Genomic DNA, 25,486 nt, shown 5'->3' on the forward strand with positions numbered 1-25,486 from the left:
AGGAGAACAAATCCTAGTTCTTCATACTATAATTTATAATGTAATAGGCATAGAGAATTAAACACAACATAAAGATATACACCCTAAACTACCAGAGTCCAAAGAAGAAAAATATCTTTCTAAAAGGGCACAGAAATGGTGGCTCTGTCAGTTGTAAGGAGAGGCTCTTTAACTTGCCCTGTTTTATATTCTCTTTAATGTCTCCATGAGGTTTTCTTTTCTTTTTTATTTATTTATTTTTAACCATAATCTCCTGGCTAGGAAAGAAGGTCTGTTTAATTTACTTTGAAATCACAACTTAAGGCAGCATGATAAGCAGGGAGACATTAATAGCACTCAGGATATTGTTGGCAATCTTGTGACAATATTAATCTCTTTTTTTAAAAGTGACAACAGATTTGCAACTCAAGGGCCCAAGGACAGGTTATGGTCCACAGAGCATGTACAACTGCTTTAGTTAGAAAATCTGTCCCCTCCCCAATCAAAGAAGCATTTGTTTAAAAGCAGATCACGGTCAACTGGGCAAGAAACTTCTACTTCCATACTTAAGGATCTATCATTGTAGTGGTATGGATCTTCTCTCTGCTGGCATTCTTCTCTTCCCATAAATCTTCCTCAGAGGGTGTCTTGCCTCTGTCAAGTTCTTTTGGTTGAATACCAACACAGCCCTGGGACTGTTCATCTGTCACGCTTTACACTTGCTACATGCAATCCTATTTCCTTTTCTGGCTACACAAATCTGTGATATCTCTTTATACCGCTTCTTGAGTATCAGTCATCATGAGTGTTGGGTTTTATCATGACATGCTTCATATCTTTCCTTTGAGTTTTGGGTCACCTGCAACTGTAATTCTCCTGAGATCATTGTGTTCCATGATCTGCCACCATGTGATATCAACAGGAGAAAAGTCCGTAGATTACCACAAAAAACAGCTGCAACATTGAGAGGTCAGAGGAAATAACAAGAAGTGAGGTCTGAAAATTTTCACTTGATACGTATGCAGACTCATTTATTGTAGGGACAAAGTTGCTTGGTAAATGAGAAGTGAAGATAAGCTTGCAGGGTCTTCCTGCAATCTTCCAAATGATTAAGGAGCAAAAATGCATGAGAAATTATTTCCAACAGCCTACAATTTACATTAATGTCAGAATTTTTGTCAACCAATGTAGGACTGCTTAATGAGCAATTTTGGTCCTGGATGCAATTATCCTTTCTGACAAATCATGTCCCTTTAACTTTTTGCTCTAGATAGCAGAAACCAAATGCCACCAGCATTTCCCGGGTTTTACATGTAGGCATTTATATACAGTGTACATAAATGTTGTGACCTTTAAAAGGTTCCAAGGATAAACAAATGATACAGTCCACTACTTTCATAAGAGAATGGGATTTTATACCAATTGCTGAATTTAAAGATTTCCAAGCGGCTCTTTTAATTAAAATATTCTATCCCAGGAGAAAGGAAGTTATTTATGGAACCCATGGAAGGGTGGCATTAATATTACATGCAGAATCTTGCCTTGTTCCTTTAGGCTGCTTGGTTCCTGGTTGCATGACTCATTTATTCATGGAATCTGGTGGGAGACCATGCTGTAAGGGGAAAGGCCATATATGGCTCTCGGCACGGGTTCCCAAAGTGGGCAATATCGCCCCCTAGGGGGCACTGGAATGATCCAGGAGAGTAGTAGTAGCCTTGGGTGCAACTGGGGAGTGTTGAATGAAAATAAGGGAGAGGTGGAAGCATAAGGAAAGAAGAGAAGAAAATTCTGAAAAACCTGTTAATACATGTTTCATCTGTTGTGTAACAGAGTTAAGGTCACAGTGATTATGTTATTTTTCAAATAAACAAACAAAATGAAAATTAGAGCGGATCAATGGTCAAGTCCACCTACAGGTCTTAACAAGCAAGTGTTGGCAGGTGAGTGTGTTGCACATTGTCAGGAAGTCTGGAATGCATTGGCAGGAAGATATGTGTGTAATGACTTGTTTACTATATGGTTACATGCTCAAAATTTGAATGCAGGAAAAAACCCACAAATTTACCATAAGTTATTAACTTTAAGATGTATCTTTTTTTTAAAAAAATGTATATGTTTTTGAAATGATGCAAATTTAAAAAAAAACACTAAAGGGTTAAAGAAAGTAGATTTACAGAGAGGCATTGAGTAATTTTTTTTTTAAAAGGGGACAGTAGACCAAATAAGTTTGGGAACCTCTGGAGAAACAGACCTTTGTCCTTTGCCTCTGAATTTATTCTTCTCATTCTAGGTGAAGAGGGTGGATTCTCTAACCTTTTAAATTTGAAAGGTCAGAGGGAGCCCTGGCATTCCAGAGACTCAGTTACAGAGACAGTGGGGCATCAAAGCCCAAGGTAGCAAGAAGTAGACTGTGGGAATGACTTTTGCAACTCGAACCCAGGAATAACTGAAAACAAGAACTCATCCAACAGATAGTGCCTTTGGATATGAACTTGGTACTTCCTACATACCAATGTAAAATAGAAACTGAGCTAAATTAAGCCTACTCTTCACAGAGATTCAAGGAAAGAGTAGTCCCTGAGGTATTAAGGGAAGTGTTTGAACTTTCATCTTGCTATATCTTTAAATATCCCTTTGAGATATAGATACATACCAATATCTATATCTATCTACACAAATGTGTGTGTGTGTGTGTGTGTGTGTGTGTGTGTGTGTAAGCTCCTTGAGGGCAGGGACTTTTTGCTTCTTTTTGTATCCCCAGCAATTAGCACAGTGCCTGGTACACAGTAAGCATTTAATAGGTGTTTGTGTGTGTGTAAATAACACGTAGAATTATATATAGATCATGTGTTAAATGCAAGCCTGTGTGGTGTAGTAAAAAGAACATTGAGATCTTGGTAAACATGGCAAAGTGAAAGATAGCTGGGTTCCCCTAAAACCATCTCAAGAACAATGATGTTACATTAAGTGAAACCATGAATGCCAAAACAAAAACAACAACAACAACAAAATGGTAACAAGGTAGTCACCCTGGAGAATTTTTTTATTTTTTAAAGACCATGCTACCATTGGCTTCACTAAGGGCAATGGCCAAAGAGAGAGGTCCCTGCCTTGAACCATTTGGGATTGCTCTGAATGGGAAGGCCAACCAGACTCCTGCACCATTTGGAGACTACATAACTCTCCAAAGATAATAGCCCAGGAGGCGAATTTTTTCTAGCTCTATAAAACAATTGATAGTTTGATTGGTGTGGCTCTGAACAAATAGATTAATTTAGGTAGAATTATCATTTTTATTATATTGGCTCGGCCTACCCATGAACAATTAATATTTTTCCAGTTGTCTAGATTTGACTTCATTTGTGTGAAAAGTGTTTTATAGTTATGTTTGTGTAGTTCCTGGGTTCGTCTTGGCAGGTAGACTACCAATTATTTTATATTGTCTACAGTTATTTTAAATGTACTTTCTTTTTCTATCTCTTGCTGCTGCACTTTGTTGGTAACATATAGAAATGCTGAAGATTTATGTGGGTTTACTTTGTATACTGCAACTTTGCTAATTCCTTTAATTTTTTTTTCCTTCTCTTATTGCTATAGCTAACATTTCTAGTACAATATTAAATAATAGAAGTGATAATGCTTTACCCCTGATTGTACTGGGAAGGCTTCTAGCTTATCCCCAATACAATAATTCTTGCTGATGGTTTTAAATAAATATTACTTATCAATTTAAGGTCAGCTCCATTTATTCCTATGCTCTCAATGTTCTTAATAAGACCGGGTGCTGTATTTTGTCAAAGGCTTTTTCTGCATCTATTGAGATAATCACATGATTTCTGTTGGTTTTATTATTGATACGGTCAATTATGTTGATGGTTTTCCTAACACTGAACCAGCCCTGTGTTCTTGGTGCAAATCCTACCTGGTCATAGTGTATGATCTTCAAGATAAGTTGTTATAATCTCTTTGCTAATATTTTATTTAAATCTTTTGCATCAATATTCATTAGGGAAATTGGTCTATAATTTTTGTTCTGTTTTGGCTCTTTCTAGTTTGGGTATCAGTACCACATTTGTGTTGTAAAAGGAACTGAGCAGGACCCCTTCACCTATTTTTCCAAATAGTTTATATAGTATTGGGATTAACTGTTCTTTACATGTTTGGTAGAAATTGCTTGTGAATCCATCTGGTCCTGGGGAATCTTTTCTTAGGAAGTCCATGGATGACTTGTTCAATTTCTTTTTCTAAGATTGGGTTAAGTATTTTATTTCTTCTTCTGTTAATCTGCATAATTTATATTTTTGTAGTCAATCATCCATTTCATTTAGATTGTCAATATCAGCATATAATTAACAAAATAGCTCCTAACAATTGTCTTAATTTCCTCATTCTTGGTGGTGAATTCACCTCTTTCATTTTTGATACTAGTAATTTGGCTTTCTTCTTTCCTTTTTTAAATCAAATTAACCGATAATTTATCTATTTCATTTCCACCCCCCCCCATAAAACCAGCTTCTAGTTTTATTCATTAGTTCAATGGTTTTCTTGCTTTCAATTTTATTGATCTCTTCTTTGATTTTCAGGATTTCCAATTTGGTGTTTAATTGGAGATTTTTAATTTGTTCCTTTCTAGTTTTTTTAGTTGCATGTCCAATTCACTGATCTGCTTTTTCTCTATTATATTGATATAAGCAATTTGAGATAAAAATTTTCCCCTAAGTACTGCTTTGGCTGCATCCCATAAATTTTGGCATATTGTCTCATTGTTGTCATTTTCTTTAATGAAATTATCGATTGTTTCTATTATTTTTTCCTTGACCCATTTTTTAAAGGATTATTTAATTTCCAATTAATTTTTAATCTCTCTATTATCCATTATTGAATATAACTTTTATTCCATTATAATCTGGAAACGTTGAGTTTCCTATTTCTGTTTTTCTGCATTTGTTTTAAGGTTTTTATGTCTTAATACATGGTCGATTTTTGTGTAGGTCTCATGTACTGCTGAGAAAAAGATATATTCCTTTTTATTCCCATTCAATTTTCTCCAGATAGCTAATATATCTAACTTTTCCAAAATTTTATTCACTTTCTTTAACTTCTTTCTTGATTATTTTTTGGTTAGATTCATCTGGTTCTAAGAGGGGAAGGCTGAGGTCCCCCACTAGTATAGTTTTATTATCTATTTTCTCCTGTAACTCATTCAACTTCTTGAAAAATTTAGATGCTATACCATTTGGTGCATATATGTTTAGTATTGATATGACTTCATTATCTATGGTACCTTTCAGCAAGATACAGTTTCTTTCTTTATCTCTCTTGATTAGCTCTATTTTTGCTTTTGCTTTGTCTGAGATCACAATTGCTACCCATTTTCTTTGTTTCAGTGGAACCATAACAGATTCTGCTCCAGCACCTTACTTTTACCCCATATGTATCTCTTTGCTTCAAATGTGTGTTTCTTGGAAACAACATGTTGTAGGATTCTGGTTTTTAATATATTTTGCTATCCACTTCCATTTTATGGATGAGTACATCCCATTCAAATTTGTAGTTATGATAACTGTGTATTTCCCTCCATGATATTTTTTCACTTGTTTATTCTCCCCATTACCTCCCCCCCCACAAATATTTTTACTTCTCTTGAATCACTATCATTTTTTTAATTCTGTTGTTTTGTTTTCTCTTTCTGATGGTTCCTCCTATTGGTTCTAATTTTTACTTACAACTTCACTAATGTGAAAATATGTTTAATAGGAATGTAAATGTATAGCCTATATCATATGGTGTGCCATCTTGGGGAAGTGATTGCTGATAAATCAAAATAAATTAATAAAATTTAAAAAATATTTTTACTTCTGATCACCACCTTCCCCAATATATCTTCCATCAGTCCCCACTCCCCCATCTATTATCCCCATCCCTTATTTCAGATTTCTATATCCAACTGAATGTATATTATTCCCTCTTTGAGCCAATTTTAATGAGAGTAAGGTTTAAGCATTGCCTGCCACCAACCCCCACCCCCCATCTTCCCCTCCATTATAATAGCTCTTTCATGTCTCTCTTATGTGGGATAAATCACCCCATTCAATTTTGTTCCCCCCTTCTTCCAATGCAATTTTCTTCCACAACCCTTTATTTTGCTTTTTGGGGTATCATCCCATCAAAGTCACCTTATATCCACACCCTCTGTCTACACATACTCCTTTCTAATTGCTCTTATAGTAATAAAGTAGTTCAGAATTACAAATATCTTGACACATAGAAATGTAAACAGTTTAACCTTACGAATTTCTTATGTTTCCCTTGAGTCTTGTATTTGGAGGTCAAATTTTTTATTCAGCTCTGGTCTTTTAATTAGAAATGCTTGAAAGTCCTCTATTTCACTAAATATTAATTTTTTCCCTGAAAGATTATATTCAATTTTGCTAAGTAGGTGATTCTTGATTTTTATCCTAACTTCTCTGCCTTCTGGTATATCATATTCCAAGCCCTCTGGTTCTTTAATGTGGAAGCTGCCAAATCCTGCATAATCCTGAGCGTAACTCCATAATATTTGAATTATTTCTTTTTGGCTGCTTACAATATTATCTCCTTGATCTGTGAGCTCTAGAATTTGGCTATGATGTTCATGGAAATTTTCATTTTGGAATCTCTTTCAGGTGGTGATTGGCAGATTCTTTCAATTTCTATTTTGCCCTCTGGTTCTAATATGCCAGGGCAGTTTTCTTGGATAATTTCTTGAAAGATGTCCAGGCTCTTTTTTTTTTTTTTAATCGTGGCTTTCTTAATTCTTAAATTAGCTCTTCTGGATCTATTTTCTAGGTCAGTTATTTTTACAATAAGAAATTTTATTTTATTCTATATTTCTACTTTTTTGATTTTATCATATCTTGATGTCTCATCGAGCCATGAATTTCCCCTTGTTCAATTGTAATTTTTAAGAAATTATTTTCTTCAGTGAGCTTTTGTACTTCCTTTTCTATTTGGCCAATTCTATTTTTTAGGCACTTATTTTCCTCACTAATTTTTTGTATATCTTTCCCCATGCTATTGACTCTTTTTTCATGATTTGCTTGCATTACTCTCATTTCTTTTCCTAATTTTTTCTTCTACTTCTCTAATTTGCTTTTTAAAATCCTTTTTAAGCTTTTTACAGGAATTCTTTTTGAGCCTGAGACCAAATTACATTTTTCTTTGAGGCTTCACATGTAGCAATTTTGATACTATTGAAACTATTCTAAGTTTATGCCTTGATCCTCCCTACACTATAGTAACTTTCTATAGTCAAGCTCTTTTTTTTTTGTTTTTTGCTCATTTGGGGGGGTGGGTGGACTTGGTGTTTTTATGTGAGTTGGGCTCTGGTCTTGCACTGTCCCAAACTTTTTGTGCTGGCTCTGGGTCTCACTACTAGCTTTCACTGGGCTTCAGGGCTTAGCTGCTTGCTTTCCCTGGAAGGTGGGCTTCCATTCTGGGGTGGGGCCTCCCCTAGGTATGGAGTTCAGCTGCTGGCCTGCTTCCAAGAGTGGGGCTTTGCTGCTGGGTTGGAGTCTTTCTGCCAGCCGGCCCTGGAGGATGGATTTTGTTGCTAGTCTGCCTCAGGGGTGGGAGCCTGCTGCTGGGTTGCTATGAAATAGTCTCTCTGCTGGTAGGCCCTGGGGCGGGGGGGGGGGGTCTCACTGTTGGAGGGGCTTCACTACTGATCAGCAATGGGGTCAAGGCTCACTGGTGGCTTGAGCAGGGCATTGCAGCGCTGCACAGACTTCTCCTTTGCCTAGGGGGCTACTGGTCTACAAGAGGGTGGAGCCAAGTTGGTGGATTGCCCCAGGCTGCCTTGCTACAGGCCCCCTGCTGTGAAACTTACTGCTGCTACAGCTCTTGGACTTTAATCTCCCCCTCCCCAGCCCCCCCTCCCCCCCACCCCCACTTCCAACCTTCACTCGAGACAGACCTTTCCTGCAGGGTGGGTAAACTGCTTCCCCGCTGCTAGAACAGTTCTGAGGCAGTTTTCCAGTTGTCGGAAGAGGAATTTGGGAGGGCTTCAGAAGGTTCCTTCCTCACTCCTCCATCTTGGCACCATGTTCCAACTTCTTCAAATACTTCAAGAACTGACCCAATGGCAGAACATGAATCTATCATCCAATGAGGAGTCTAAGTCCCTTTTCCAGTGCAAATCACAATCCAGTGAATGAGAATTCATTTACTAAACAGTCTTCCCAAAGGAGGTGTGGCCAAAAAGATTTCTTGCCTGGTCACCAGATTCTTGGCCGTAGAGAATTGGGGAAAAAAAAAATTTGGGAAGGGCTGTGACCCACATGAAAGCAGAGACTGATCCTCATATTCAGAAGACAGACCTGTGTTCTGTCACTGGGCCTGCTCTTGAAACTTCTCCAAGTGGGACGGACCTCACCAAGTTTGAGTTGCCAGGTCCACACAGATTGCATCTGATTGTCCTGAGAGAACTTGCAGATGTAATTACTGAGCTTTTGTTAGTGATATCTGAAAATTCCTAACAAATTAGAGAAGTCCTCAGGTCTGGGTACAAGTTGTTTTTTCAAAAGAGGTTAGAAGATGGATCCTTCAAACACACACCATTTTGGCACAGTTCTTGAGAACCCAGGGTACTTCGCACACCTTCATGAGGAGTTAAAAGATGACTTTAGGTGAAGCATGTGAGCATGTCAGTTTTTAAGTTTGTTTAGCTATACACACTGTCTCTCGATGGCCACATTGCTGGGCTTAATACAGTGGTACAATTAGAGCTGAAAGAGATATTTTATTTAGTCCAACCTCATTACAGAGGAGAAAACTAAAGCCCATAGAAGTAAAGCATCTATCTTATCCAAGTTCACATCACTGATTAGTGGGAAAGTCAAGAACAGAATCCCAGTCTAGCATTATTAGAACTATATCACACCTGCAGTTCAAATTAACAGTGCAATGCACACACAAGTGCCTTTTAAAGAGAGCTTATTTATTTACATAATTTATTCTCTTTATGACAATCCTTCTTTTACTTTAAATAATACACTCCCAAGAAATCAAAGTCAGGTTTTAATTTAATATACAGAAAGTTTAAAGGTGAAAAAATCTCAACAATTTGTATATACATGACTTAATAGGATTTGTTTTAAATAGTTCTTCTAAAACTGCACATCACTGCTAAGAAGGCTGAACACAGACCAAACACAGATGTTCTAATACCTTTATTTTGGGAAATTATGCTTGTGTCTCATGCTGCTCCAAAATATGAAACTCAATTTAGAATTTGATAATATGGTAGTAGGCAGAAACATTCTTTTCCCAAATACTTCATGCATTAATGACTAATTACTGTAAAATCTAAACTGCAGGCTTCAAGGGCAGGCAAAAAAAAAATTATTCTTTGGAGAACTTAGATTAAAACGCCCTCAACCTTTCTGGAAATTTCTCTGTTAACAGTCATCAGTGCGGGTCATTGTGCTGCTGTATAATTTGATGCGCTGACTAAATCCAACAGAACAAATTCATTTTGTGTTTAGTAAGTGCTATTAAGAGCATAAAGAAATTTGTGAGCTACTACTATTGCTGCCAAAATGTTTGAATATAATTCCTCACAGTCCACTAATACTATCCTATGTGCACATTAAATAATACTTTAAAAAACATTCAGTATTTCCAGAATTTCTCATCTTCCCATAAAACACTGAGATTTCAAATATTAGTGAAAACAGATGAAAGAGGAAATTAAAAGAAAAATAATTTAAACACAAGTTTCTTTGAAGAGTTGATACAACAGCCACTCATTTTTTTTTTTAGTTTTAACTTTTCTGTCTGGTCAAAACAATAGCTGTAAATGAAAAAACAAAAGTCTTTCTATCGATTTGTGCAGGGTCTTCTCTTGCAGCATCATGGGGCAGGTCTGGGAGTTATGCAGCAGCAATGGAGGTATCACCCACTTGCCGGCCCTGGGGCTTTAAGGAGGAAAAAAAACAACCTGGCTTTAAAAAGTCAAATCAACATGTATCAAGTGCCAGGGATACAAAGAAAGGCAAAAATACGGTCCCTAACCCCAACACTCTAATGGGGGAGACAAGACGTAAACATGCACAGAAAGTATAAACTGGAGAGAATCATGGCGAGAAGGCACCAGAATTGAGGGGGAAGTAGAAAAGGCTCCTTTCAGAAGCTGATATTTTAGCTAGGACCTGAAGACAGGAAAGTCAGGAGACAAAGATGAGGAGAGAAAATATTCCAGGCATGACAGACAACCAGCGAACATACTTGGAGTCATAAGGTGGAAGAATATCCTGTGCCAGAACAGCAAGGAGGCCAATATCAATGGATCAAAGCATGGCATGGGGTGGGGTGCAAGATGTAAGAGGACTGGAAAGGTGGGGGAGGGGGCTAAGTTATGAAGGGGTTTTTCCCCCCTCCTTTTTCATTTATGTATTTATTTTTGGTATATGAGTTTATTTATTTTTACCACAAGATTTTGAATTCCATATTTTCACCCTATCTTGCCCCTCCCCCCACCCCAAGATGGCATGCATTCTGAATACCCCTTCCCCTAGTCTGCCCTCCCTTCTGTCTCTCCCTGTGCCCTTCTCTTATTCCCTTCCCCTTCTACTTTCCTATAGGGCAGGATAGATTTCTGTACTCATTTCCTGTATTTCTTATTTCCCAGTTGCATGTGGAAACATTTTTTTAAACATATCTTTTTAAAACTTTGGGTTCCAAATTTTCTCCCTTCCTCCCACCCCACCCACCCTCATTGAAAAGGCAAGCAAGTCAATACAGGCCACACATGTGCAGTTATGCAAAACATTTCCACAGTAGACGTGTTGTGAAAAACTAACTCTATTTCCCTTAATCCTATCATGCCCCCCCATTTATTCTATTCTTTCTTTTGACCCTGTCCCTCCTCAGAAGTACTTCCTTCTGATTACCCTTTTCGCAATGTGCCCTTCTCTCTATCATCCCCCTCTCTCTTGTCCCCTTCCTCCCCTATTTTCCTGTAGGGTAAGACAGATTTCCACACCCAGTTGAGTGTGTATGTTATTCCCTCCTTAAGCCAAATCCTATGAGAATAAGACTCTCATTTCCTGTCACCTTCCCCTGTTTCCCCACCACTGTAAGAACCTTTTCTTGTCTGTTTTGTGCAAGATAATGTATCCCATTCTACCTCTCCCTTTCTCCTTCTCCTAGTATAATCCTCTCTCACCCCTTAAATTTTTTCTCCAGATAGCACCCCTTCATCTTCAACTCACCCTGTGCCCTCTATCTATCTATCTATCTATCTATCTATCTATCTATCTATCTATCTATCTATCTATCTACCTATCTATCTATCTATCTATCTATCTATCTATCTATCTATCTACCTATCTATCTATCTATACATATAATTTTTCCCCTCCCACTACCCTAATACTGACAAAGGTCTCATGAGTTATAAATATCATCTTTCCATGCAGGAATGTAAACAGTTCAGCCTTAATAAGTCTCTTATGATTTCTCTTTCCTGTTTACCTCTTCATGTTCCATTTGAGTCTTGTACTTGAAAGTCAAGTTTTCTATTCAGCTCTGGTCTTTTCATCAAGAATGCTTGAAAGTCCTCTATTTCACTGAATGACCATTTTTTTCCCCTGAAGGATTATACTCAGTTTTGCTGGGTAGGTGAGTCTTGGTTGTAATCCTATCTCCTTTGCCCTCTGGAATACTATATTCCATGCCCTCCGGTCCCTTAATGTAGAAGCTGCTAAATCTTGTGTTATCCTGATTGTGTTTCCACCATACTTGAACTGTTTCTTTCTGGCTGCTTGTAATATTTTCTCCTTGACCTGGGAACTCTGGAATTTGGCTATAATATTCCTAGGAGTTTTCCTTTGGGGATCTCTTTCAGGGGGAGATCGGTGGATTCTTTCAATTTCTATTTTGCCCTCTGGTTCTAGTATGTCAGGGCAGTTTTCCTTGATAATTTCTTGAAAGATGATGTCTAGGCTCTTTTTTTGATCATGGCTTTCAGATAGTCCAATAATTTTTAAATTCTCTCTCCTGGATCTATTTTCCAGGTCAGTTGTTTTTCCAATGAGATATTTCACATTGTCTTTTATTTTTTCATTCTTTTGGATTTGTTCTACTGTGTCGTGATTTCTCATAAAGTCACTATCTTCCAGTTGCTCTATTCTAATTTTTAAGGAAGTATTTTCTTCAGTAATCTTTTGGACTTCCTTTTCCATTGAGCCAATTTTTCTTTTTAGGGCATTCTTCTCCTCATTGGCTTTTTGGACCTCTTTTGCCATTTGGGTTAGGCTATTTTTTAAGGTGTAATTTTCTTCAGTATTTTTTTGGGTCTCCTTTAGCAAGCTGTTGACTTGTTTTTCATGATTTTCTTGCATCACTTTCATTTCCCTTCCCAATTTTTCCCCTACTTCTCTTACTTGCTTCTCAAAATCCCTTCTGAGCTCTTCCAAGGCCTGGGACTGATTCATACTTTTCTTGGAGGCTTGGGGATGTAGGAGCTTGGACTCCGTTGTCTTCTTCTGATTGTATGTTTTGATCTTCTTTGTCACTAAAGTAAGATAATACAGTCTGACTCTTTTTGCAAGGTTTGTTCATGATCTCGGCCAATTACTTGAGTTGTAAACTCTTTGTTAAGATAAAAGTCTGCTTCCAATGTGGAGAATGTACTGTCCCAAGCTTCGGGGGTTTGTATAGCTTTCAGAGATACTTCTAAGGACCTGTAAATTTACAGTTCTTCCAAGGTGGTATGATGAGGGTGCAGGTATTTACTCTTTTCCTGGCCTGAGCTCTGGTCTTTGAGTGACTGGCCACAAGCAGTCTTTTCTCTCTTAGAACTGTGAAGAGGGTTTGCTCTCTGCCTCCACTACAAGCTCCACCGCGCCAGCGCTCCTCCTCACCCGAGGACCGCCACCCAGAACTGTGACCCAGATCCAAGCATGGGCAAAGCAAGAGATTCCTGTCTCAGCACTGGCAAAGAGATTCCTGCAATCCCCCTCTGATCAGCCACTTGATTCCCCCTCAGTCTGTGGGCCGGAAGCTCAGGACACAGACACCACCCAGGCACCCGTGCTCTGCGCTCTGGAACTGGCTCTGACCTAGCTCTTCTCTCACCACAAAAACAGACTTTTCCCACTGACCTTCTAAGCTGTCTTTGGCGTTTGTGGATTGAGGAGTCTGGACACTGCCACAGCTGCCCGTGATTCAGTCCCCTGAGCACTGCTCCAGGTTCGCTGTGTGCCCACGCCACACTGTGCTCTGCTCCCAGCCTGGCACGATAAGCCTTCTCAATCAACCACTCAGGCTGTCTTGGGCTGGAAATTTGTTTTACCCTGTCTTTTTGGGGGGTTCTGCTGCTTTAGAATTTGTTTAGAGCCATTTTTTTATGGGTATCTGGAGGGGCTTGGGGGAAAGCTCGAGCAAGCCACTACTTTCATACTGCCATCTTGGCTCCACCCCCAAGGCCATATCTATGAAGGGTTTTAAACAAGAAATTTTATATATGGAATGTATCTGCAATCTTGGAGCCACTAGAGTTTACTGAAGTGTGAGGACATGGTCAGACCAACACTTTTTGATGGTTGTTGGGCAGAGGATGGACTGAAGTGGGGATAAGACTTGAGGCAGGTAGCCCTGTGAGGTGAGGGCAGCCTTCACCAAGGTGGTGGCAGCATCAGAGGAGACAAAGGAAGCAATGCCACAAAGGTAGAACTGACAGGACTTGACAACAGCCTGGATATCAGGGGCAAGGGGGCAGTGTCGAGAAGATGACACCGAAGCTGAGTCTGGAAGATTGGAAGAATGGTGGTGTCCCTGATAGAGAAGTTAAGGGGGATGACTCTAGCCCAAAAGGAGTTATGTAGGCATAATCTCTGGTGTTACAGGAGTCAGAGGGCGGGGAACAAGGCACGACGAAACTCATCACCTGAACAATCACTCTCAGGTCAGAAACCCAATCACCCTGTTTCACCGAGCCAGACAGGCATTTCATGCTAGGCTTCCTACAGGAAGCATGTCCTTCAAGTACATGAAGACATTTAACATGGATGAGTATGTGGGTCTCCCACATGACTATCCTGAGAGCTTCTACTCCTTCAAGTGGAACAACTTCTTCAAGCACGCTGACACTTGGCCTGAAAACACCCATCTCCTGGATGGGAATGCAGCTGATCTGGAGGCAGAATGTGCTGCTTTTGAGGAGACGACAGCTGGAGGGATTGAGCTATTTGCTGGAGGCGCTGGTCTGCATGCGCATAATGCCTTCAATGAGCTTGGCCTAAGTCTGGAGTCTAGGACTCTAGTAAAGCCTCTGGCCATGGATACCACCCTAGCCAAAGCCAAGTTCTTTAAAGGAGACCTCTCAAAAGGTCCCCCACTGGTTCTGACTGTGGTTGTAGCCACAGTCATGGATCCCAGAGAGGTCATGGTCCCAATTATGGGAACCCAGAAGGCACCTGCACTATACATGGCCAATGAGGAGGGTATAAATCACATGTGGACTGTGTCTGCCCTCCAGAAGCACTCCCACATGGTATTTGTGTGTGAGGAAGATGCCACATTAGAGCTTAAAGGGAAAACTGTCAAGTGTTTCAAAGGGTTGATGCATGTTCATAACAAACCAGTGGAACCACTGTACAGTATGAAAGAAAAAGAAACGGATAAAAGCCAATCTTCCAAGAAACCATATAGTGACTAACTTGCCTGCTGTCCAATCTCCCAGAGATATACAAACTTTGGGGGAACAGGTCTACGGAAAAAAAATTTTTTTCACTGATCAAATATATGCCTGCTCCAAACAATGTTTTATTTGCCTTTGCTAAAAATGAGTGTAGGTGAGTATACTGTACTCAGTTGTAAGGGTTGAAGCTTACAGAAATGATGTTTGATGCTATAATTTGATTTTCTCTCAAGTATGTATTTCTTCTTTTCTACTGCCATATTTTACCTGCTAAATAAGGGAAAGTGGACATGGAAATGCCTAACACAAACATTTGAAAAAAAGTGACCCCAAGGCACAGAGAGAGAGAGAGAGAAAAAAAGTGTGAATATACACACACTTTGTTTCACCTTTCCAGGAAAGGTGTTTAGAAGAATTTCCATGTGGTTACATGTGGAAAAACAGACCTGAGAAAAGTGGGCACTTTGGACTCGAACAGGATAAGTGACAAGTGTAGGTGGGGTGGAGAGGAATACCTCCTTTTCTTTTTTCTCCTTGTCTTGCTTCTGTCTCTTTTACAGACACCTTACCTGAACTGAGATGATGCCATAAGTAAAATGTTGAGGGGTTGGGGAAAGAAAGGGGCCAAAAGAGTCTTTGCTACTGGGGTCTAGTCCTGCTTTGGGTTCACTGAGCTCACTCTAATGCTTTAGGAGAGTAGGGTAGAAACCCATTCCCCTACTGAAGCCCACTTTTTGTTCAGTAATCATATTGCAGTTTCATTAGAAAATAGCCAAACTGAATGAAGCAAGGGCCACTTCCAAGGACTTTTCAGTATTGGCAATAAGCCAGTTGGGTTAGTAGTAGAACATGAATAATGTTTCACTCTTAAGATCTGTGAGTGCAAGGCTATACATGTCGAAAAGTCTGCCTAGTAAAGTTTGCCCATCCCTATTTAAAATGACTATGCACTTTACCATCAGGTAATATTCATTCAATAAACATTAACACCTACTATGGACAATGTGCTAACCAGATGCCAAGGGAGATACAAAGCCAGATCAGGTATTGTCTCTATCCTCTAGGACCTTTCTCCATCAAAAATGAACAGTCTTATACCCCAGATGTATTTTGCCAAAATTAGTATCCTCTGATGAAACTCAACTCCCTTTAGAACATTTCATGCTGTTGTCTCCCTTCCAGACAATGGGAACTTCCACCTCTGCTCACCCCTCTACTATTAAGATTGCCACACCTTCACTCTCCTGCCTTCCTACTGTTTAATTTTTTATCTAACTATGGAAAGCTTCTACTGGTTCCACCATGGAGGGAAAAAGTCTTGTGAGTCTGATTCAGGTGTCTCTGAAAGAATTTTTGAATAATGTGCTTTCTACTTATATGTCTCAATTTTAGCTTTTATGTGAGTAGTAAAATTCTGTTTTAAAGTAATAGATAAATAGACTAGTTTACAATTTGATATTTCCTATTAAATTCAATATTTGCAAGTGGAAAAAGAAAGAAGTGGGGTGGACTTGGGGGAAAGGGAAGATAATGAATTTAGTTCACTGAATTTAAGTTTGTTATCTTAAATCTGAGGGGTCTGTAGTCAGCTGGAGACATGAGACTAGAGGTAAAGAGAGAGGTTAGAGATGAATAGATAGAGCTGAGAATTATTTGCATAAATATAATAACTAAACCCATCAGAGCTGATGAAACTGCCAAGAGAGATGGTATATATAGAAAAGAGCAAAGGGTCTAGGATACATTTTTGGGAGTTTTCCACAGCTAGCAGGAGGGAGACTCTAGATTCTAAGTGAAAAAGTAGAGATGATAACTGGAGTAATCTGCTGAAAAAGATGGGATGGAATAGGATCATTCGTGCACAAAGAGGGGTTTGGCTTGGGAAGGAGAAGGACTATCTCTCCATGCAAGATAGGGGTGAAGGAAGACAGATACGGGGGAAGACACGTGAGTGATACAGGATGAGGAGAAAAGGAGTTCTTAGTGAATGGCATAATTTTTTTCAGTGAGGTACAGGCAAGGTCTTTAGCTGAGAATATGACTGGGGGGTGCCATAGGAAGCTAGTGGAGATACACAAAATTTAAAAGGTCTCTGTGGTGAGTGAGATAGTGAACCTATTACAGAGATGTAGAGGGATTACCCTGTAGTAATGAGGGCTTAACTGAGATATATTTATATATTTATAGTAGACCCTTTCATAATAATTTTGTGGTTTTCTCTAGCTCTGTTAAGTAGCAAGTGAACAGAAGCAAAGGCAACAGATATAATCCAAGGCTGGAGAGTGGTAAGGCAGGATCGGTGACAGAATACGGAGGCCAGGAATTTGAATTTAGAGGACAATGCAGAATTTAAGTGATTCACCAAAGGGTCACAGAAAAGAAAGGAGAGCGTAGCCAATGAACAAGTGACACAGTCTGGAAAGAACTGAGGGGTGGAGTGAATGGAAGTAACAATGAGAATGAAGAACAGGGGTTAGGGGTCCTAAGTCAGAGGAAAAGATGGCATGATAAAAGATTATGATGAGAGTAACTTCTTTACTTTCTATACCTGAAATTTAGCATTTCCTGTGATTATGAATTAAAAAGAAAAGAAACATTACTCTGAGAAGGGATCCACTGGCTTCAACAGATTGCCAAATAGGTCCATAACACAAAAAAGTTCAAGAATCCTGATTTAGAGTCTAAATTAAATTAGTGGTAGACAGCAGCTTTAGAGAAAGAAGGAAAGGTTAACTATTTCTGTCCCCTGTATTATGCCCTTGTAAAGCGAAGAGCAGCTTCACGACAAGGGGCAGAAAAAGGAGCTGAGTGATCTGCTCATTACATGATGCAGAAATCTGTCACTGCCTAGTTATGTGACACTTATGCAAGTCACTTCAATTCTAAATTTCAACTCCCTCTTCTGCAAAATGGATCTAATAATACCTACACTCATAATAATAATATTTTACCTCATAATGTGAAGTTATGTTGTAAACCTTTACAGTACTATAAAATTATGGAAGTATTATGATTGTTTCTAGTCAGAGAAAGAAAATGTTGAGAGACTTTCTCTGGGGTCCAAGAGGGTGTCGGAGAAAACGGGGCAGTTATACTTACATCGAAGTGACTGAGGGGTTCAACAACTACACTGAAGAAGTGTCTTTGTTTCAATTACAAATCTCCACCACTGCTCTAGGAGCTAGCTCTCAAAACGATTCCTAGTTGGCTTCTTGGCAGAAGTTATCTTGTTGGAATGCAATGCTTGCAATTCAGAAGAAAGGATTATAATAATCCAAAAGGTAGGCACGTAAGAAATGTTAAAACTTCCAACTGTTTCTGGCAGAGTTATTTTTCTCACAAAGTTAAATGCCACCCAGGAAAAGCTGGCTTTGTCAGTAATCCAGAGGAAGACTGAGATATCATTAAGTGGAGTGAAGTGCCACAAATGAGATGAAAATAAGTTAAGGGTTAAGCGACACAGCACAAATTGATTTTTCCAGACATAGCTAACTCTAGCATCTCCAATCAACTTAATAGAACTAGAATAGTCATGTCTTCATGGATACAAGTTTCATTTTCACCTTGAATTAATGCAAAGTTTCTTAAGGTGAGGGTGGCGATCTCTAAGAGGTGACAGGAGAGGAGAGTAGCAGGAAGGCCAATTACAACTCTTTGTTCCCAATCTGGGGGAAGGAAGAAGGGACAGCTGAGAACAGTGCAAGGATTTAAAGTCAGGAGACTTGGATTTGAAGCATAGCTCTGCCACTCATTGCCTGTGTTTCCTTGCGCCCTGTCCTAGAGGTCCCTTTCATCTCCGAGATTCTGTGAAGTACAACTTTACAGGGGAAGTAGTACGTTTATATAACTTGTTATTCTAAGAGGCTGGTACTGGCTAGAGATACAAATAAGGGTTAAAGTGAATTAATACAAATAACTGTAATGTAACATAAAGGAAAATTAGGGATATTTGGGATCTGTTCCAGTCTTCTGAAGGTGATTTCATGAAAGGCACAGAGGTCTAGCCACAGATATCTGATGATGCTCCTATCAGAGTAAGAATTAGTACTAGGCCTGACAGACCAATAATTTAGCCAAACATGGCATTTCTTAAACCTTTATTATCAAGAAGAGTAACTCATTTATGTAGCACTTTATGGTTTCCAAAGTGATTTTGAATGGTGTCATCCTGTTTGTCTTACACTGCAAGGATCTGATGATAGTAGAATATATGCATATGGACTTCAAATGAGCTATATACATTTAACATGTGTTTACAGAGTTGGGCTTTCAAAAAAAAGGTACAAATCCAGTATTATGGAACTACAGAGATTTAAAAGACTGTTTGGGTATTGCATTTAGATAATAATTCTATTTTTTTAAAAACAGTTTTATATGTCTAAAGAAGGAAAAATATACATTTCAGTATTACACAAAGATGGATTGCTCAGTGATTTAAGTTGGGATTATAGCTTTCTTTGAGATCAGAGTCATTTTCTGTTCTCCTATTCCCTATCCCTCACATAGGCTTCATTTATTTCTCTACCCACTCTAATCTTACAATTAGCTTAGTTTGATATTTCTTTTTCCTTTTTTGCTAGGCAATTGGGGTTAAGTGACTTGCCCAGGGTCACACGGCTGTGTGTCTGAGATTATATTTGAACTCAGGTCCTCCTGACTTCAAGGCCGGAGCTCTATCCACTGCACTAGCTACTAGGATTCCATGTCTGTCTGACCTTCCACCATTTTGGACCCACAAATCTTCATCCGTCAATCCATTTTCTCTACTCCCACTTTAGATGTGGAGAAGACTCAGATAAGGGAATAAAACAGCTCATTTTTACCTAAAATTAATTCCTGATGTCCAATCTCAGCTAGGTTTCTTGTTGCTGCTCAATAATCCTTTTTGATCATTACTGCCACTCACCTGATTCCCTATGATGACTGTTCGAAACCTTTCCTTGTCTCCTTTAGACCCTCCTGACACCATCCCCACCTCTCATCATAGCAGCAGATGACAAGGTTTCCCCCTCCACTGAGAAGATTGAAAGGTCACTGGATATGAGCACCACAGTCTCTTCCTTCATTTCTCCTAACTTCTAAATATCACTGGTTACTTTTTTTGCTTCCCTCTGGTTCCAGATGAACTATTTCTGCTACTCACTAAAGCTAATCCTACTACCTGTGGCTTTGACCCCATTTCCTCTCAGCTGAAATTCTTTGTCCTGATTCACAATGATGACTACCAGACTTTGTTCCAATAGTCTTTTCTCTCCTTCATGTGTCACCACATCCCCTTTGTCAATGGCTTCTTTCCTTCTGTCCACAAATATGCTCAAATCTCTCTGACCCAAGCAAATTCTTCCCCTGACTCTTCTATTCCATATACCTACCATTTCATTTTTCTCCTCTTCTTCACTACTTAAGTTACTGAAAAAAAAATCTGTCCCCAAATAATGCTTTCATTTTCTCACTACACTCTATTAAACCTTTTGGAATCTGCTTCCACTCATCCTTTTGCTAGTACTGCAACTGCTCTAAGGACACTAAAGACCTAATTTCCAAATTCGGTGGCCTTTTAAAATTCTCCATCCTTATTTATACTGATGACTATCCCCTTCTATTGCATACACTCTCTATCTCTCAACTTCTGAGACAATATACCATCTTGCTTCTAATACTTCTTCATGTACTCTCTGTCTTTCTCATGGTTCCAAATCTTCCACACTTCTTAACATGGATGTTCCCATGGCTATTTCCTTGGCTGCCTTCTCTTAACTCTCTGCATATGCTCCCTTAGCAATCTCCTTCATTTGCACACTATAAACTTTGTGATTCCCAAATTCATATCCCTGTCCCTGACTCCTGAGCTGAGACCTGCATTCACATTACTTATAAGACATCTCCACTTGGATGTTCTATGAGCTCATGTAAAACTCTTATGTCCAAAGCTAGCTCCTTACTCTTTTTGCCTGCTCTTCCTTTGTGACTTTACTATTTCTGTGTGTTACCACAATTCACCTAGCTCATCATGCTTGTGATCTATTTTTCTCTGACTCTCCCCTTTTCTTCATTTCTCAAAACCAACCACTTACCAAGTCCTATTAAAGTCATTTTTGCATCATTTCTCACAGCTGCCCTTTTGCTCTCTCCTGGCTGCCTCTATCTAGAGCAGACTTAAATCATGATGACAGCCACCTTCTAGCTCTTCCCTTTCCATACTACTCCTCTTCTTCAATCCATCCTCCACATCACTTCCAAAATAACTTATGCATAGATTTGATCCTATAACTCTTCCATTTACAAGTCTTCAGTGACCCACCACCCTATCCCAAGTAAAAGGAAGACTCATTTGCATAGCTTGTAAAGCCCAAGACATTTGGGGAGTATCTCTGTCTTCTAGTACTCCTCTCTATCCATCTTATAAGCCAGCTATAATGATTACTCTCTCCTGCATCTGAACATGCATTGCATTCTCCTGCATGCATGGCTTTGCTCATAGTTTCTTATGCCTGGAATGATTTTCCATCTTTGCTTACTGAATTCTATTCACTCATTTAAAACCCAGCTAAAATGGCCACTTTTCCACTAGGACCTTCCTTTATCCTCCCATGAAAAATGTCATTCTCCCTCAGATACCGCATAACATTTTCCCAGGCTCAGCAGAGTCTAGAGTTGGAAGGGGTCACAGCTGCCATCAACTCCAATCCACAATTGGAAAAGAATCCCGTCTACAATACCTAATAAGGGGGCATCCAGGCTTTGCTGAAAAACTTCAGCTGAAGGTGAACCCACTACGTCACTGGACGGCCCATTTAATTCCTGGACAGCTTCAATTTAACAGGAAATTTTCATTACATTTAGCTTAATTTTGCCCTCTATGGCCAAGCAGAACAAGTCTGTCTTCCACATGACAGCCCTTCAAATACTTAGAAGAGACCAGCTCCTCCCCACTCTAGTCTTCTCTTTTTCAGGTGAAATATCCTTTGTTTCTTCAATAGATTATTATATGGCTTGAACTTGAGCCTCTTCAACATCCTGGATATTCTCCTCTGGACACTCTCTAGGTCATTACTGTCCTTCCTAAAATGTGGAGCCCCAAAATGAACTATGTACTCCAGACGTGGTCTAACTACGGTAGAATACCCTGATACTAACACCACTCGAGGTTGTGGGCATTATAACTCCCTTACTACAGCCCAAGATTGCATTAACTTTCTTCGGTTGTCATTCGACATTAGTGACTCATGCTTAACTTGTAATTCACTAAGCCTCTGTTTTTCAAATTTTGTTCTGTAACTTTTTAATCTCACATTTAATATTGTAATACTGTTACCTACATATGTCATATCTCTTCTATTAGACTGTAAGTGAATTTAAGGTGGGGATCATATCTTAACCTAAACCTCACATCATGCCCCCCTTGCATACCTAGCACAGTGCTCTGTACACAGCTGGCAGCTTTGAAATGTTTACAGCACTTTGCTATAAGCTGTACTTTTGGTTGCATAAAACTGATGAAAACTATTAGAGTTAATTAATCTACTCCCAGTTGAACATCATTATTGAAGCATAATTATTGTGAAATGAAAAGACAATAAATTAAAACAAAAAAATTTCTACTGTCTCCATACCTTTACAAAAATGTAAGTAGGTATAAAACGTCTGAGCAGTTGATTTGTGAAGTTAGGGAAACGGAGTAAGTTGATGTTGAGTGACGGCAGCTGCTGGTATCCAGCCATCAAAGGGTAAAAGTTGTACAACATTTCTTGCTCTGTGCCTGGCAGGATACGTAATCGAATCTAAATGATAAAAAGTAGTGAGTAAAGACAACCAGGCATACATGTGCCTGTGGTACATACATATTTAGTCAACATTCATTTATCTACACATGATAATTCATTTGGATCCTAAACTATAAAACAATAGGGATGAATCAGGATACTGTTGGGACTAGGTAGAGAGTAAATGTCTATGTGTTCAAGCGTGTACTAATTTATGCATGTGTCTTGCTAACTTTAGGAAAAGGCCCAAAACAAATGTAAGGTACTTATGAATTGTTCTTCATTATCCACACCTCTGCTCTCCTCAGTTAGTACAGAGAAGTAACTGTGGACTGTATCTGTTTTACCTAAGTGCGGCAACTCCTTGATTTGATACCTACTGGCCTAATCTTAATACACTATAAGGCATATACTTTGTCAGTATAAATAATAACTGGTGAGTAAACTGGATTGTTTCAAAGGAAGCACTTTAAAGATCTATAAGGTAGTTTACGCCTGCTAAAGACTGAGAATACAAGGCTCCACATAGTTTTCTCTACACTGGATCAAGTTATACATTGAATTTTACATCCATATATCACATATGGAGATAACGCATGTAAGCATGGATATGCAAAACAGAATTTCTATAAATGCATAGTGTCAAGCTAGATATAAGTGTGTATGTATATATATATATATACATATATATACATACACATACATGCACACATATATACATACACACACACACACACATATATTAGTATGTGTTATAATTGTATAATATCTTAAAAGATCTGTAATTCTGTCAGTGCATATGCACTATGGGTAAGACATGAACCACCCACTTTGTGGGAAGCATGAGGTCCATACAATCCTGAACTCAATAATATGAAGTTGATCATCACATGTTCTGTCTCAAGTTTGCTGTATTTTCTTGACTTATGTACACAAATATAGATTTTAATACTTTCAAAAAAGCAAATGAACACAATTTTAATAAAATAATAAGAAGAACATGGCCTATTAATGCATTTACAAAAGTATACAAATGCTTGATTACAGGGCTACTTACAGGTTTTACATAGGAAAGCAAAATATCGTACCTGTTTAAGACCTGAGAACATGAAGGCATCACTGGGTTCCACAGAAATTTCTACATCTTGAACTAAGCTGGTCTTATTCTGTAGATGATACCTGACAGGTAATGATTCTCTAACACGACCAAAAGATGGCAGATCTTTAGAGAAGAAAAACAAGGTTCAATTTTTTGCTGGAGAAATTAGCTCCCAAATTACCCTATCAATACCCACTAAGCCCTGCAGCCCCTCTTATAACTAATAAATGTTGTTCTTGTTTTCTTAAGAAGTAAATTACTTACTTGGAAAACAGATATTGTGCCCTTCCTTGTCAAACTGCCTTGGACTCATTTTATAAATATTCTATAAATGTCTACATGTTGTCTCTCTCCTTAGAAGGAGAGCTACTTGATGGCAGAGACTGCTTCACATTTGCTTTTGTAACTCCAACATTTAGCACAGTGTCTGATAATTAAACACTTGTTGACTGATTCATAAAAACCATCTGAAAAACTCTATTCCTTGGAGCAGAGAGGAACAAGAAAGCAAGAGCACCAAAAAAATCTGACTGAATCTTTAGTGCTTACTGAAATTCTGGAAGAGGTGGGATGTTCAGATTTCAGATGTTTCAGAAGTCTCACTGGTTTGAGGGAACTCTGAACATAAATCAATACGCCTCTGAAATTTATAGCTTAAAGAGCTATCAGTCTGGGGCCCAATGAGATTAAGTGACTTGCCCATGTCACAGAGTTAGGATTTGAATCCATGTCTTCCTAACTCTAAGGCTGGCTCTCTACTCACTAGGACACACTGGCTCTTTTAAAAACTGATTAAGAACTAGTAAACAAGACCTAATTTAGGTTTCGGTATACCTGAAAGTTACAACTGCATCCATATGTAGTAATAATAATTATAATCCTTTTCATTCAAGTAAAATTCACATTCCTGTTACCTGTATTCACATGGAGTGGGATACTTTCTACAATCACGTGTGGCAGAGTAATGACAGTATTGATGACAGGGACATTTTCTATGGCTGAAGTCCTGACAAAAAGAAGTGAAGAAAAAGCTACTTTGTAAGTTTAACTCACAATTCATGTGCAATGTTATAAACATAAGAGTGAATCAGAAAACCATGTTTACGACCCCTCTTCTTTAACTGATTTCATAGAAAAAAATACTTTTATTTTTTCAGTTTATTAAGGAAAGTAAATTTAATGGAACAAAACCTTTGTTGCATGCAATTTCAACATTCTACTTTTTTTTTTTAGGCAACATTCCACTTTTTAAAAAATCTTACATTAGTAAAACGGTATTATCTAATCACATAAAAAGAGTACTTTTACAATAGTCCAAAGTAACTCTACTCTTACTCATTCTCAAACTATCATTTCAAAGCATAAAGTACTACTATGAAACATGCCATATCTTTTCCCTGACTTACAAATGAAAAATCTGACATAATGATTTAAGAAAAAAAACCTAGTCTCAACTCTCCATCCTCATCCAAAAATACTCACATGGATAGAGCAGGAACTAGAATAAATATTATACCAAAACCAAACCACACCTCTAAAATGTTCTTTTGGATTTACTCCTATTAATATGTAAGTTAAACCAAATATAAAAATATAATTCTACACACAGGATATTATAAATTAGAAGTGAGAAGAAGTCAAGTCAGAACTAGGTCTTTTTTCCCCATGATGATAAATGTAATTCTGTTATACATAAAATGGGGGGGCAAAGGAGGGGGAGAAAGATGATTTGGAGGAAAGGAAAAGGAGGAAAGGAATGAGGAAAGGACAAGAGATGACATTTTTGGTAAAGCCAAACCTAGATTAACACAAATAAAAATTTAGCAATCATTTTGCTATGACATAAGTTTACATATCTTTAAGGGAGAGAATATTTACATATATTTTATTCTGTTACTTGCCACCCAATGTATCACAGGATCCCCTTTTTCACGGTGAGTGAAAAAGGCAAAAAATAAACAC

At 38.5% G+C, this 25,486-nt stretch overlaps 1 protein-coding gene and 1 pseudogene across 6 annotated transcripts in view; one reads left to right on the forward strand and one right to left on the reverse strand.

Annotated features, from left to right (window-relative positions):
* TRAPPC11 (trafficking protein particle complex subunit 11) overlaps positions 1-25,486 on the reverse strand; it is an 89,195-nt gene that overhangs the window by 9,126 nt on the left and 54,583 nt on the right. For 5 of the 6 annotated variants that reach the window (XM_021007597.2, XM_021007599.2, XM_021007595.2 and 2 more), the window contains 4 exons: positions 24,439-24,530; positions 23,514-23,647; positions 22,276-22,443; positions 9,024-9,935 (listed from right to left, as the gene is read on the reverse strand). In XM_021007597.2, the coding sequence (XP_020863256.1) occupies positions 9,891-9,935; positions 22,276-22,443; positions 23,514-23,647; positions 24,439-24,530 (439 nt within the window). In that variant the 3' untranslated portion in view covers positions 9,024-9,890. Of the gene's footprint in view, positions 1-9,023; positions 9,936-22,275; positions 22,444-23,513; positions 23,648-24,438; positions 24,531-25,486 lie in introns of those variants that run through there. The other variant, XM_021007598.1, reaches the window with a different exon arrangement.
* LOC110222569 (glucosamine-6-phosphate deaminase 1 pseudogene) lies at positions 13,997-14,680 on the forward strand (annotated as a pseudogene).

Source organism: Phascolarctos cinereus, unplaced genomic scaffold (assembly GCF_003287225.1).
Source record: "Phascolarctos cinereus isolate Bilbo 61053 unplaced genomic scaffold, phaCin_HiC Scaffold_9;HRSCAF=440, whole genome shotgun sequence".
NCBI classification, from domain to species: domain Eukaryota; kingdom Metazoa; phylum Chordata; class Mammalia; order Diprotodontia; family Phascolarctidae; genus Phascolarctos; species Phascolarctos cinereus.